At 37.7% G+C, this 14,595-nt stretch overlaps 1 protein-coding gene across 5 annotated transcripts in view; it reads left to right on the top strand.

The window, feature by feature from the left end:
• atp8a1 (ATPase phospholipid transporting 8A1) overlaps window positions 1-14,595 on the top strand; it is a 147,987-nt gene that overhangs the window by 38,214 nt on the left and 95,178 nt on the right. For all 5 annotated transcript variants that reach the window (XM_056257316.1, XM_056257313.1, XM_056257317.1 and 2 more), the window contains exons 3-6: window positions 7,942-8,041; window positions 9,870-9,968; window positions 13,148-13,193; window positions 14,241-14,281. In XM_056257316.1, the coding sequence (XP_056113291.1) occupies window positions 7,942-8,041; window positions 9,870-9,968; window positions 13,148-13,193; window positions 14,241-14,281 (286 nt within the window). The remainder of the gene's footprint in view (window positions 1-7,941; window positions 8,042-9,869; window positions 9,969-13,147; window positions 13,194-14,240; window positions 14,282-14,595) is intronic.

Raw genomic sequence — 14,595 nt, 5'->3', positions numbered from 1 at the left:
AATATATTTATTAAGTAGCTATAACGAAGTTATATGTTAAGTTTTATATTTCACCAGATTTTATAGTGTAAAACATATTCAAGCGCGAATGAGAACCGTTTCGAGGGGGATGCCAGGTGTGCAAAAAAAAAAAAAAAGAAGAATATTCGAATGTCACATTTTCAAATCGAATACCAACACACCGAACGAATATTCGAATATTTGAATATCCGGGTCCAGCCCTAAAAAATTGACAAAGACATTTGTTACAAACTGTTCTTACATTTATATTGTTTGCAAAAGGCTGTTCATTTGAACGTTCTATTCATCAAAGAAAAAAATGTATCACAGATTCCACAAAAATATTTGCACAACTATTTTCGACATAATAGTAACAAATGCTTCTTGAGCAGCAAATCATCATATTAGAGTGATTTCTGAAGGATCATTTGACACTGAAGACTGGAGTAATGATGCTGAAAATTCAGCTGTGCCATCACAGGAGTATCTTATTTTAAAATGTATTAAAAAAGAAAACGGTTATTTTAAATTGTATATAATATTTCTGTCTTTATTTTTTTTATCAAATAAATCCTGCCATGATGAGCGTAAGAGACTTTTTTCAAAAACATTAAGAAAATCTTACTGAACCCAGACTTTTTTGAATGGTGCTGTAGGCAGAATAAATTACCACAATAAAACTAGTGAGCTGTATTTGACAAAAGAGGAAGTGTTGCCATTTTCCAGCCGCCACAATGGCTCACTATGTCCAAGTTACATATGTACTCATAGTGATTGATAAGGTGATGTATGGCAGACAAGAGAGGAGGTTGGAGAAGGTACTGTGGTTAATATATGATTTCTGCTGAATCACTTGATGAATATGTTAAAGAGAGAGTTCACCAAAATTGTGTGATTTAGGCTATTTACTCTCCCACAAAAGTTCAGCTTGTGTCAATAAAATGAACTGATTTTGAGTAGGGATGGATACCGTTCAAATTTTAACCGGTACCTGAAATTCGGTGCCGGTACCATTTTTCTGTAATTTAGGCATGTTTACTTCAATAACTGTAAAGAAACTATGATTTTTACCTTTCAACTAAGCTCATTTGTAGAAGTGTTATTGACATTATGCCAGAGCTGCCTTGGTCACTGTCTGCCATTGTCTGTGATGCTTGAATATTAATAAAAACAACAATTTTAGTAATAATAAAAAATGAATTTCTATGAAATGTTTCGTTTTCCACAAATTCTGTGTTGTGAATTTTCAAGTAATCAAATGAAGACATAAAACATTAATTTAATTGATCTTTTATATGAAATGAAACCGCGCGTCTCCGCCACTCATTCACACAGAGATACGCAGAACTTGCAGGATTCGTATTTAAATGGTCTTACTCTCGCGCCCAGATGTGTTCTCAGGTACCGAAATTTGGCACAGATTGATTTAATTGTGAATCGGTACTTGGTAGTACCGACGTAATTCGGTCGGTGCCATTAAAAGTACAGAGTTGAGTACCCAACTCTAATTTTGAGCAAATGGTTTGTTTTGAATCCAATGTGAATTTGTTTAAGAAGCTCTGTCCCATTAACATTCACATAAGTTGTTGCTTGGTTTTTCTCCCATTCTGCAGTGAGAGCGCAATCATTCAGATGAGATGTCACTCTCAGACTGCAGATTTTCAGCATTGAAACCCAAAAGCATCTATTTGATCGTTCCATCTGCATCTAGTGATCATAACGGCACTCATTATTAATGCTGTAGTTTGATTCTTGCAGTGAATAACAACGCTAAGTTTTGCTGTCTCATGTCTGGACTGTTTATCAGTACTTCTAGCTTTACTGTATATAGAATATTTGAGTCACTTGAATCCAAATCACCACTGAAATTATCACAATCCAGAACAAAATCAGAGCCTCTGTGTGGGCTGTCCCTTGTGCAGTGGATAAAACAGTAGCTTTAGACGTTCACCTCCACTGTCAGACCAGGTTAATGTTTGCGTTCCTGCAGTATTAGAAGGGCGACTGGGAAGTCCTGCTGCTTGCTTATGTGTATGTGTTTTACGATGTAAGGTGCCATGAAAAGAAAACAGGTTTTAGTTGTAATGGACTTCTGTCACGTTTTGCTTGTAATCATTGTTCAATTAGAAAGATCACACGCAAGGGTCAAGATATTATTTTCATTTCCTGGTGCATTTGTTCGCCTAGAAACAGTAGGCCTATCATTTAATATAGTATGTTACAAATGCATGTTGTGTTCCTTCAGTAAAACTAAGCAATTTAAAAGCCTTTTTTTTTTTAAAGCTTTTTTTTATTTTTATTTTAAAGTTTCTTGCATTCAAAATATTTAGCTTTGCATGACCATTTTCCACCCTGACTCAGAAGTCCAAATAGTATAGCAAAAGGGGTCAGTGTATAAATGACCTCCTTTATGATTGGCTAACCTTGAAACTTTATATTTGTTATTCATCATTTCAGGCCAGTATGGTTACCAACCGTAATGGTGACCACCTACTCTCACTGTGGCCTTACTTCTTTCAATAAAGAGCCTTGAACCAAGTCACACAGCTTCAAAATGAATCACTAGATTACAACATTTCAATGTAAAAATGTTTTTAAACATTGGGCAAAAAAAGATGGTTATAGATTGTGTGCTTGGAATGAATTATGTACCTCTCCTAAAGACACAGTACCGGTCAAAAGTTTGTGGTCAGTAAGATTTTTTTTTTTTTTTTTAATAATCTTTTTCAGCAGGGGCGCATTAAATTGAAAGTGTGTGTATTGCGCGTAATTGTACTCATTCCCGCGGATTTTGTGTGGACACTTTTGGTTTGAGCACAAAATCTGCGGCCTCTCAGTAGTTAAGTTATTTTTCAGGTCTTAAAGTGACAGCAGCCTAATATCTCTCTCATTAACTATGGCTGCATTTACACTGCAGGTCTTGATGCCCAAATCTGATTTTCTGACTATATCCAATTTTTTTGACGACCCGCTTACATCATCTTTTAAAAGTGACCCGTATCCGATTTTTGCATTTACACTATACACTGCTGAAACTATCAAATGTAGACGTTCTGACCCGGGAAAGGAAGTAAAACAGCACGAAATATAATGGATGCAGATGCGAATAAAATTATTCAGTGTTTTGCTTTCCACAATATTTTTAAAACTCATTAAGCTTTTTATCTTACGGTGGCACTGCAGCCACGAGCGCTTAAAACCGTGCCTCCCCATATCTCGTGAAATGTCTTCAAACACAGATTTATTTCTGTAACAACCCTGCATTTTTGCCTGCACGGTCTCTTCGCCCCAAACACTCAAAAGACATGAAACCTCCGCATTGCTCCAATGTGTGTATCCTTCGTCCTTCATCGCGCCTATAAGTCGTCATGTGATCTCAGTTGGTGGTGTCCACCTGAGTTGACATCACTTTTTTAATGACGTACGACTCGCATTTACTGGGGAATATCCGATTTGTCTGCTTACATGGCACACGCAAATGCACGTATCCGATTCATATCCGATTTATTACCACATATGAGTGAGGCCTGAATCCGATCTGAGAAAATCGGAATCCATGCGTTTTTTTTCCTGCTTACACGTTCATGGGTCATTTCCGATCTGTGCCACATGAGAGGAAAAAATCGGATTTGGGTCACTTGAACCATGCAGTTAGCCTGGGAAAACCCAGACAACTTCCGGCAAATTTAGATTTGCTCTGAAAGTTAGTCTGGCAAAGAGCCCATTCAAGCCCATTTCCAATCCATCGAAATCGAGGCACCAATCAGAAACGTTGGGGCGGGCTTTACACGATGACGACAGCGCTGGGATTTTGAAGCAGATTTTGTGGCCTACATTACAAAGATGGATGCCGCCGTCGAACATCACTCGTTCGAATTAGCTATCGCGTCTTTTAAGCGATTTGAACGTTTCCTTTTTGTTAAAAACCGAGCAAAGAACAACACTCGGATATGTTTCTCCGCCGCTCTGCATACGTCATCTCCTTCATCGCTCTGATTGGTTTTAGGTCTATCCGCGACGTCCGTTGGTGACGCACCTTTGGAAATGATTTGTCTATGACGCTTTGCCAGACCATAACTCAGTTACAACTGAGAATCGTCTGGTTTTAACCAGGTTACCATGCAGTGTAAATGGGGCCTAATTCAGTCGTATCCAACTCTTGGTGATTTCTATGGTCATCTCTTGCCATGTGTGAGAGACTGACCATGAATTATCTTAGCTAAGATTTTTCCAGGGTAGATTGCCAGGTCTTTCCCCAACCCCTCCCCATTACATGGCTCGGGATATACACACACACACGCATTCACACCTATGGACAATTTACCATCTCCAGTTCATCTATACTGCATGTTTTTGGATTGTGGGGGAAACCGGAGGACCCAAAGGAAACCCACTACGTTTCCAGCTTCTTACTTTGAGGCGAAAGTGCTACCCACTACCCACTGAGCCATTGTGCCGCCCGCAGTCTAATATACCTGCTGCCAAATTATGAGATAATATTACAAATATCTATATGGCAGATTTTCCCCCATGGTATTAATGTCAAAATTGTGGCCAGTGAAAATGCTGAGTAACTTTGGAAAACTACTAGTCACAGTGGCTGGTGAGCAAAAAAGTTAATGTCAAGTCCAAGTTAATGGGCCATGTTTTAATCGATATTTCATATTCATTCCATGAGTACAGGAGCGAATCAAAAAAATGTAAAACTCACAGTACGTAGAATGCAAAAACGACGTAATGACGGCACATATATTTATATTAGCATAAGATGTCATCTAATGGGGGGGAATTTGTATCACAGTTTCTTCAAAAATATTAAACCACACAACCATATTAAACTGCATTAATAAGAAATGTTTTTTGAATCTGTATATTAGAATGATTTCTGAATGATCATGTGATACTAAAGACTGGAGTAATGATGCTGAAAATTTGCTTTGTCATCACAGGAATAAATTACTTTTTAAAATATATTAAAATAGAAATTTTTAGTTTTAAATTGTAATGATATTTCAGAATATTACTGGTTTTACTCTATTTTTTTCATTAAATAAATCCAGCCTTGGTGAACATAAGAGATTTCTTTCAAAATCAATTCTAGTAACCAATTCTACTGACCCCAAACTTTTTTTAATTATCTAGTCGTTTTTGTCTCATCAGGAAACATCACTATATTATGATTGAATGATACATGTAATAGCTAGCTAATTATGAATGGGATTTTTACTTCCAGAACTGTTCTAGTGTGTATGTATGTTTGTGTGCTTATGGTTGTGACATTAAGCTGCAAAAACAGGTCACCAAACATTGGCGGTAACAAGTGGCCTGACTTTGTGTGATGAGTGTTAAATAGTGCCACTGCCTATACACTGCTCTTTTGAAATATACCGAGTTAAATGTACTATGTCATGGACCGCTTTGAGAGCTGTTTGTGTTAGATTAAGCCTTTATATACATACGCCATTGTGTGGCTGATGTGAACTGTTGGTGAAGTTTAAGTTGTTTCTCCTAAGTGCACCTTTACTATCAAAGCTGATCAGGTAAACAGCTACTCATAGCATTGCTGAAGGCCTGTGCGATCAAGCCTTGCAAACCAGTCTAAAAGGAAGAGGGATCACAAAGAATTTCGCTTGAAACAAAATATTAACATATGCTTTACCTAAACAAACACAACCTTCTGGTGTTTAGAATATAGCGCACATATTGCACAAATGTACACCTCAAACAGACACATTATTAACATATCACCTAACACAGGATCCTTTTATCATAAACAAAAAAGAACATATTTGCTCCTCACACTGTGTGCCTTAGACAAAACGGCAAGTTGATGTGTTTGCAAATACTCCACCGCCAACAAAGCCGCAATTAAAATGATTAACATCACGTGGTTGAACCCTGAGGTGCGTTTTGATGAGCGGTTACACTAGTCACCCCAGTGACTGCCTGATGAGCCAGCGTCCCGAAGCCCTCTTGTTTGTTTAAAAGCATGATGACGCCAAGTAGTGCTAAACGAGCTGAGCGTGTGGGCTAAGCAGCTGGCTGAGGTCTAGAAGCAGACCTAGATCTGGTTTCTGGGGTCGTGTAGAGGAAATGAGAGGAGAGACGCAGGTCATCTCTCTCTCTGCTCCTTTGTGAGAAAGCTATTTGCTGGTATGTCGTGTTAAGATTGACATCCACCAAAATATTCATAATTGTATTTCAACTTTGTATTAGTAGCCACTGTCAGTAAACATTTTTTGAAAGGTTCTGAAGAACTTCATATACTAATTGAAAAGAATTCATTTATGATTTTACAATAGTAACAACAACCCTAGCAACTATAAAAGGAAACAGGTCCAAAACTTCTGGCTGGTACCGTTGCTGACAGGCGAATTTTGCTGGTGATTTTGTCTTTTATGTCGTTTCTTAATTTCTCACCTAGATTTTTTTTTTCTTTTTTTCTGTGTGCTTGATTGAATATGAGGACAGATGAAGATCTTACTCTTCACTCTTGCTCTCCTCCATGAATTTGAGTTGCCCAGCAACCTGGAAATGTGTTTCTTTATCTGAGGAACAGTAAAAGCAGCCACTAGCTACTGTTAGTCACCTGACGCACTCAGCTACACCGTTGAAAAGCTGAAAGCTATAGCCAAGAGAAAAGCGAGAACGACAGGCCCCTGACAGAACTTTCCATCTCGTACAGTGCTGCTAATTGCTGGGCTGTGGTGTGCGGTGTGCCATGGACTGATAAGCATCTCTGTGAAGACCGGATCAGTGAAACGTAGAGGCAGTGAGAGGACACAGATCAGTTTCCACTTTAAGGACGTTCACACTTCACAGACTGTCTCAGTCTCTCCAATGTGCCTTTATTATATTGTATTGTATTTTATATTACATATATGTAATTGTGAGCTATTAATCAAAATAAAATAAACTAATTCTGATTGAAATTAATATTTTGGTGGGCTGATATTGTATTTTATATATTTTTATTTTTGGATTATATGAATCAATTAAAAAAAAGTAATTCTGTTTTAAATGTCTTGTGTGCTATTGTGAAATTGTATTTTATGTTTTAATATTTAATATTATATTTTATGATCTGTTAATTAATAAAAAAATGAAATGCTAATTTTCTGGTGACTAAAGTGTCTTGGTGGCTGAGACTATTGTATTGTATTTTTTATTTTGTAGTTTACAATATTTCAATTTATTGTATATTAGTGTATATTCTAAGTTAGTTTATATTATATTGTATATATGAATCATTAATTCATAAAAAAAGTTATACTATTAATCTGATTCTGTTCCTTGGTGTTCTGATGTTGTATTATGTTATTTTTTTTATATTATATTTTGTTATATGAATCATTGGTGAATACATTTTAAATACCAATATTCTGAGTGAGTGTTGAGTGTTGAATGAGTGTTTCTTGGTGGATCGTTCTTTTGGAAAGTGTGTGGATAAAGAGGCAGGTGTCAGGGTTCAGAGTGGGATGTTTATCTCAGTCTAAAGTGGCTTCGCTGTCTTGGGCCTAATGTGTGTGTAAATCAGTCGGCAGAGATGGAGGCTCTGGCAAGCTCTCACCATAGTTCACTCAAACTCGGAGCTCTTTACAGCCCAGTCTCTCTTTCCTTGTCAAACTTAGCTGTTCTTTATGGTCATTAACTGCCTCTCTCCATCACTCACTATGTGTTTGTGCGTGTCTTGGGATGCACTGAAACTGAGTTTGGCTAGGGGGAGAAAGTTTGATGATTCATTATGTGAAACCAATATCACTATTTTGGTGTAATAGTGACCAACTAAAACTAAAAACTGAAAATGTGAGAACTAAATGGATAATAAATAAAATATGTCAGCCCAGTCTGCAGATGATGTCAGGTGGTTTTATATTGTGGTCATTGTTGGAATGTAACCACCTTTCTCATTTCCTCTGGTCTTTTCTTTCTCTCATACAGCACTGCGAAGTACAACGTTCTTACGTTCCTGCCTCGGTTCCTGTACTCTCAGTTCAGAAGAGCAGCCAACTCCTTCTTCCTCTTCATCGCACTTCTGCAGGTAAGACTACAATGTCAATCCTTCAGGGCAGGAGTACTGGTGACAAGCTGGAGAGATTAGGACTGTCAGCTCTCACGGTCGCAGATAGACATCTGTCGGATTCCCTGGCCCGCTGTGATCAGATACTGGGTTTCTTAAGTATATAGGACTGATAAAAGAGCAGGGTGAAATCGATCTCTGGTTCAGACCAATCAATCAATCAGACAGACTGACAGACAGTCAAACCAAGTGTGAAAAAACCTCAGTGTTATAGTGCATTATATTACACACGTGAACACCAACGTTACTAGCAACACAAGATCGGTTGCATTCGAAATAGTTTCAGACTGCACGATAACGCATTAAATTGATCAAAAGTGAAAGACATTTATAATTTCTATTTCCAATAAATGTTTAACTTTCTATTCTCCTGGAATCCTGAAAAAAAGTACTCGGAGAGCCTTGCAGCCTTGAAGAGCATAATAGAGATTAAAAGCATAATAACTTACCGACCCCAAACTTCTGAATGGTAGTAGTTGTACTTGTTTTGAAACTTTAACAAATTTTGGCTCCACTGCCTCAGCATCTGTGTAATTACCAGACCGCGCAGTCATCGAGGGCTCCAGAGTGCTATAGACGTGCTGTTCTTTTAGAGACTGAAGAGACCACGAATCCACCAGCGAACAGCCCGACGTGACCCTGTGGATGCACATTAAATAAATGCCTCTGTTTTAAGGTAGCTGAATCGATGACCTGGGGGAAAAGCGAGATAAAGAAAGAAGAGAAACTGAGAGAAAGGAGAGTAAAACAGAGAGTCAGGTGGCTTCGAAAGCACAGGTTCGGTGTATCTTCATTACGCCTCTGTCAATGCAGTGACCTTGAATGAACAGGCGTACTGTGAACGAGAGAAACAGCAGGGATGGGTGTGTTGTGGCAATAAGGGGGCCAAGGTGACCATCTGATGTTTATTGATGCGGTTTCATCAAAACTGCTCAATTCCATCACACTGCTACTTTTGGAAATGCCATCATAATCAATGAGACATTTTGATACTGACACCAAGGTTCCATGATGATCGACTGCTCTAGTTTTCTACGCCACTGGGGTTTGGTTGTGAGCGTACTCTCCTGTTTAAGTGAAACGTAATGCAGAAGGGAAAGTGTGTTGGCATCAGGTTAAAAGGATTCCGTTTCGGGTTTCCTATTGTATATCTCTGCATTCTTGGCCTCTTACTGAACCTGTCACAGCTGACACTTATATCTGATAGGGACACTTTCCAAAGACGTTCCGCTTTTTGATATGTAAACTCTGTGAGTTTTGCCAAAATCAGGAGAGAAATTGTAGAAGTTTAATCAAGTTCTTGTGGTATGAATTATATATAAGCTTGTGGGCCCTATCCAACTGCCTGACCGGCACCTAACCAGCCTGGACCAGTCTGGAAATTCATGCTGGTCTAAGCTGATCTCTTCAGCAGGGTAGACAGATATGTCACATGCCGACTTCTAAACATCCATCAGAGTCGCTGCTGACTTTCTGATGGTTATTGCCATTCCCTTAGGTTGCTTTCTTGACCTACCGGTGATAAATACACACACCACCAGGATGTAGACCCTCAGGCTGTGTTATGATTCCTGGAGAACAAAACAAGAGCAGTTTATCAAAACCCCTGAGTGTTTCTCCTGAGGTCTCCGCAAGGCTTTAATTGTTTTGTGTTTGTATTCAGGCCCTGTAGGTGACACGGTTTGTATATCGTGTGTGTGAATGTCCATGTTTTGATTTTTGATCTTGTGGAGGGAGGGATTAAAGACTGTAATTCATGTCGCCATTTTTATTTATTTTTTCTCCACAGCAAATCCCTGATGTGTCACCCACAGGGCGATGGACAACACTGGTGCCGTTACTCTTCATCCTGGTGGTGGCAGCAGTGAAGGAGATTATAGAAGACCTGGTGAGAGCATTTAAACATTTTTGATGTTACACTAACTTGCTGAATAAATGCAGAAATCCATGTGAACTCCTTTATACAGATGGTCAGATGTTCTTGTGCCCACTGAAGCTCAAGATGCTCTTTGAATTATCTTAAATCGTGCAGGAGAACAAATCAGTAGTTTGTCATGCAGCTGTAACAGCGAAATTGAGCAGAAATACAAATACTGTTTGTTCTTAATATCACTCACCTTTTTCAGTTTATCTTAATGATTTTTTGTTGTTTGCAATAGGGATGATTGTTAATGAGTGATTAATGAGAGAGAACTGTGCTCTACTTGAGTCATGCTTGCTGTAGATTTTATTCTCCTTTGCCCTCACAGCTGTTATATTATCTGAGTCAGTTTTTAGACTTTGTTCAGGTATACCTCCTTTACTCTTCCTGATAATTCAATCTCACACTCTGGTGAATCACGTACACGGCAGAATGGATCTCACTCCCATTAGCTGAAACACTTTCCAGTCAATAAGCTTTTCTTTTTTTCCTGACCTGAACTATCGTCTCATTTAGATTGTAAATTAATTCAAAGAACTCTTTACATAGAAATTTACATAGAGGAGTGGATACTGCCCAAGTGGATCCACCATAGTGCTGTGACCCTGAAATCAGAGCCTGCTCTCCCGGCTCCCTCTGGACAGCCATCCGATCACATCACGTTGGATGCTGTGGTCAGAATAACCAGCTCAGCATTTTATATGGGTCTCTGATGTGTTATTCAAATCTGAGAGGTCAAGACTAGCTCTGGATGTGAAGGTCATTTGATAAATTCACCACTCTGCTGTCATGTACCGCTCTGCTGTGAATGGTCAGATGACCTTTGCTTTTTTCCCCCCTTCAAGTAAAAACAAGCTCTAGTATTTAGACGGATCCCATAAGTGAGAAAAGGGCTTCTATTGTTACTAGCTAGCTAGCTTTTTTTTTTTCAGACTTTAATGGGTTGTTTTTGTATCTAAAGGAATAGTTCACCAGAAAATTAAAATTGTAATTTACTCAACCTTTAATGTTATTTTTTTAAGAAGTCTCTGCTGGATATATTTGATCAAAAATACCGTAAAATCCGTAATATTGTGAAACTTTATGACAATTTAAAATAACTTTTTTTGTAAATTTAACTTTGTTGTATTTCCATCTGTTCTGAAATGTAAATTATTCCTGTTACGACAGTTGAATTTTCAGCAACCATTCATTCTAATATCATTCTAATATACTGATTTGGTGCTGCTTAAACATTTCAAAAGAACAACAATTAATTGAAATAGTAAAGACGTGTCATCGACAAAATATACTTTTGATCAATTTGAATGCATCTTTGCTGACTAAAAGTATTAAATTATATATATATATATATATATATATATATATATATATATATATATATATATATATATATATATATTAATATTTAATAAACTTATAATAAATAATATAATAATATAAAATATAATAAATAAATATATATAAACTTTTAACAGTTGTGAAGTCAAAGTGTAGTTTAAAGTCACACTTTTTGTTTGGTACTTTCTTACTGTCTTTTTATGTGAGTTTCAAAAGAAGCCAGCAGGCTCTGCTATAATCCTTAACTCGTCATAATCCAGCAGCTCTAACAAAGACGGCGTCTAACAAAAAGAGGTGACGCACCAGTGCTCTCCACACCGTGGCCTGCTTATCAGCTGGGATTTGGTGCTGCTGCATCTTACCACAAACCCAAACTGCTGTCTCCTCTTCCCTTTGGGGCCTTGTTTTACTGTTACGTATTCCTTCCTCTTGCTCGTATGTTCACTGAAGACAAGCCATCAGTTAGATTAGATGCGTAATTAAATCATCGCTTCCCTCCACAGAGCCTGATCTCTGCTCTGTTGTGGTAAAGGAAAGAGTAGGGGAAATGGAAACTGAGGTGAGTGTGAGAAAGGGAAAGACTGAGTTATCCAACACTGCACCAGAGCTGATCTGGATGATGAATGGGATGTGAGACCTGAGAACTTTTTCTTTCTCCTGCAGAGTCTGGGGGGAGGTCATGTGACATGGGCTGCTCAATAAGCTCTCCAGTAATATGAATGAGGCTGTTTTGTCACATTTCATATCCTTTTAATATAATATAAATTTGAGAGAGATGCAAGAAGGGAAAAAGGCTGGAGAGATGCAGTCTCTTTAATGGCAGCCTGCAATGATTTTTTTTATTGGTAACAGAGATTTTTTTCACTTATTTTTTTATTTTATTTTAAACATATGTTGTGTATATACATCAGTGTTATTTTAGTATTGAGTACTGAGATGCTGTTAGATTTTTATTAATATTGAATTAGTTTTTATTTTAATATTTTCTATTTTCATTCTAATTTTAAAGTTTTCGTCATATTTATAGTTTTTATTCATTTGGTTTTCAGTTTGGGTTATTTTACATTTCTGCTATTTAGTTATTTTATGCATCAAGTTCTACAATAAATAAAAGCCTAACAGCATATTAACCAGTCATCCTGGATGAATAGAGGTGACGTGGGACATATTTTACCAGTGTTGGCCAGGAGGACAATTAGGCAATCAGAGAGCACTGGAGGCAAGAGCACAGATGTATACAGTATGTTGTGCTTTTAGAGGCTAATCAGGGTTTTCAGATCACTCTCACTCATTTGCATTCACTTACAGTGGTTCAGTTTAAAGCAGGTCAAACAGCTCTTGTAATCTGGCACAGAAAAAAGGTGCTTCAACAGACTCTTCTCTTTTCGATTAGCCTGTAACCTGTAAAACGTCACTCTTTTGCTAAATAGATTTTTATTTTCTAAGAGGTTTTATTTTTTTCTTATGACTTTGTGTTGAATCCATGCTGTATTTACATTCTGGTAGTAACTGTGCTTGTAAAAGCCTATATAGTATACTTTTATTGATGATATTTAGGGATTTTCAGAATCTATTCTCTAATTTTTTTTTAATGCTATATCCACTTGGTAAAGTTTTTTTATATATTTTTATTATTTTACTTATTTTATTGGAATTGATCACATTTCTGATTTACACTTTAGCAGACAATTATAAAATCTAGACAATTCCATGTCCACCCATCTAAAACTATTTAAGTTTTTTCAGTTGAGGCTCATTTGATTTTTTTTTTTTTTTAATTAGGTTTTTTATTTGTTTGTTTTCAGAAACGTCACAAAGCTGATAATGTTGTTAACAAGAAAGAAACACAAGGTAAGACATTTGTTTTCTCACTGGTCTTATTTAAAAACCCCATATATTTGTCTGATTAGCTCAATTTTCTTCCCTGATTTTCTATTGAAACAAAGTAAACAACTTTTCTTCTTTTTTTTTTTTTCTTTTTTTTTATAAATGGGCAGTAGTGTTAGTTTGCCTTACAGGCATGAGCTAGTTAAGACATTTTCCTTCTAGAGAGCAATTGAATGGTCAAAGAATCAGACATGTGCATAAGTAGAGGATGAGTCATCAGTGATTAGGGACGAGAACCAATGGTGCAAGGACCCTATTGGAATTGCTGATATACAGGGTGCTTCTCAAACAGAAAGCTGCTTCCTACTGAGGCTGTGTCCTTCCTAGTCCAGTCTTTCGAAGGCTTGTGGGCTAGAGTCCTCCTCAGCATTAAACGCTTGAATGAGACGGTATAGGAAGTGCGCAATGCTACGTCTTAAATGTTTCCGGCCCGTGGTCACCGCTGGAAATTTTTAACTTAATTTTGGAAAAATGCTTTGTATTACAAATCTTTATATTAGCTGGCTTTTTATTAATACAGTACAGTGAATGACAACCGTATGTGGTCTCCCAGTGGCTTACATTTATTGGCAGTTTAGTGTTAAGGGATTAATTTTCAGTAAAACAAAAGATAACATCTATATCTTGTCCGAAAACATTATTTTTGTCTTATATTTCAAAATAAACGAGCTCAGTACCGTCTCGTTTTCCTTCAGTTTTTTTTTCCGTGAATTTTAATATGTGCCAACTGGAATGTGGGTGATTTAAGGCGGCAAAGGATACGTCCGGTACGTCCTTCAAAACCGGCCGAATGAAGGACGCGAAACGAAGGCTGCCTTCCTAGGATGCTTCAAACTGAGTTGGCCTTCAGCGAAGTTTTGATGACGTGGCAGCCGAGATTTGCAGCCTTCGTAGGATACAGCCTTCCGTTTGAGAAGCACCCATAGTATCATGGCGTCTTAGTTGGGTCTTTCTTTTCTTTATACACTGCCTTTCCTGTTGGTGATTGTTTTCTCTTTCTCTCTCTTTCAGTATTGAGGAACGGCGCTTGGGAGATTGTACATTGGGAGAAGGTACTGTAGAGATGGTGTTCCCATCATACCGACTGCTTCAATGAGCTCCAGAATGAAAACAAGTTGACGTACTCTTAGAAAGAGAGTGAGAGAGGGAGTATGCATATAAAGATGCCCTCTGGTGTAAACCAGAGCAGGTTTGGTTTCAAAAACAAATGCTTTGGTGTTTTCTGTAGAGGGTACTTCCCTCTCCACTCTTTTTCTTTTGTTGATACTCAGCTCTTTAGGTTGAGTCAAAGGGGTAGAATCTAGCCAGGCTGACACTTACGTGCGGTCACCATAGAGATCGTAATAAAGCCAGACACAGAGCAGCT

This window comes from Rhinichthys klamathensis, unplaced genomic scaffold (assembly GCF_029890125.1).
Source record: "Rhinichthys klamathensis goyatoka isolate OS25496 unplaced genomic scaffold, OSU_Roscu_1.1 h1tg000136l_1, whole genome shotgun sequence".
NCBI classification, from domain to species: Eukaryota; Metazoa; Chordata; class Actinopteri; order Cypriniformes; family Leuciscidae; genus Rhinichthys; species Rhinichthys klamathensis.
The sequence above is the reverse complement of the archived record's forward strand: the minus strand, read 5'-3'. Positions and strand labels throughout refer to the sequence as shown.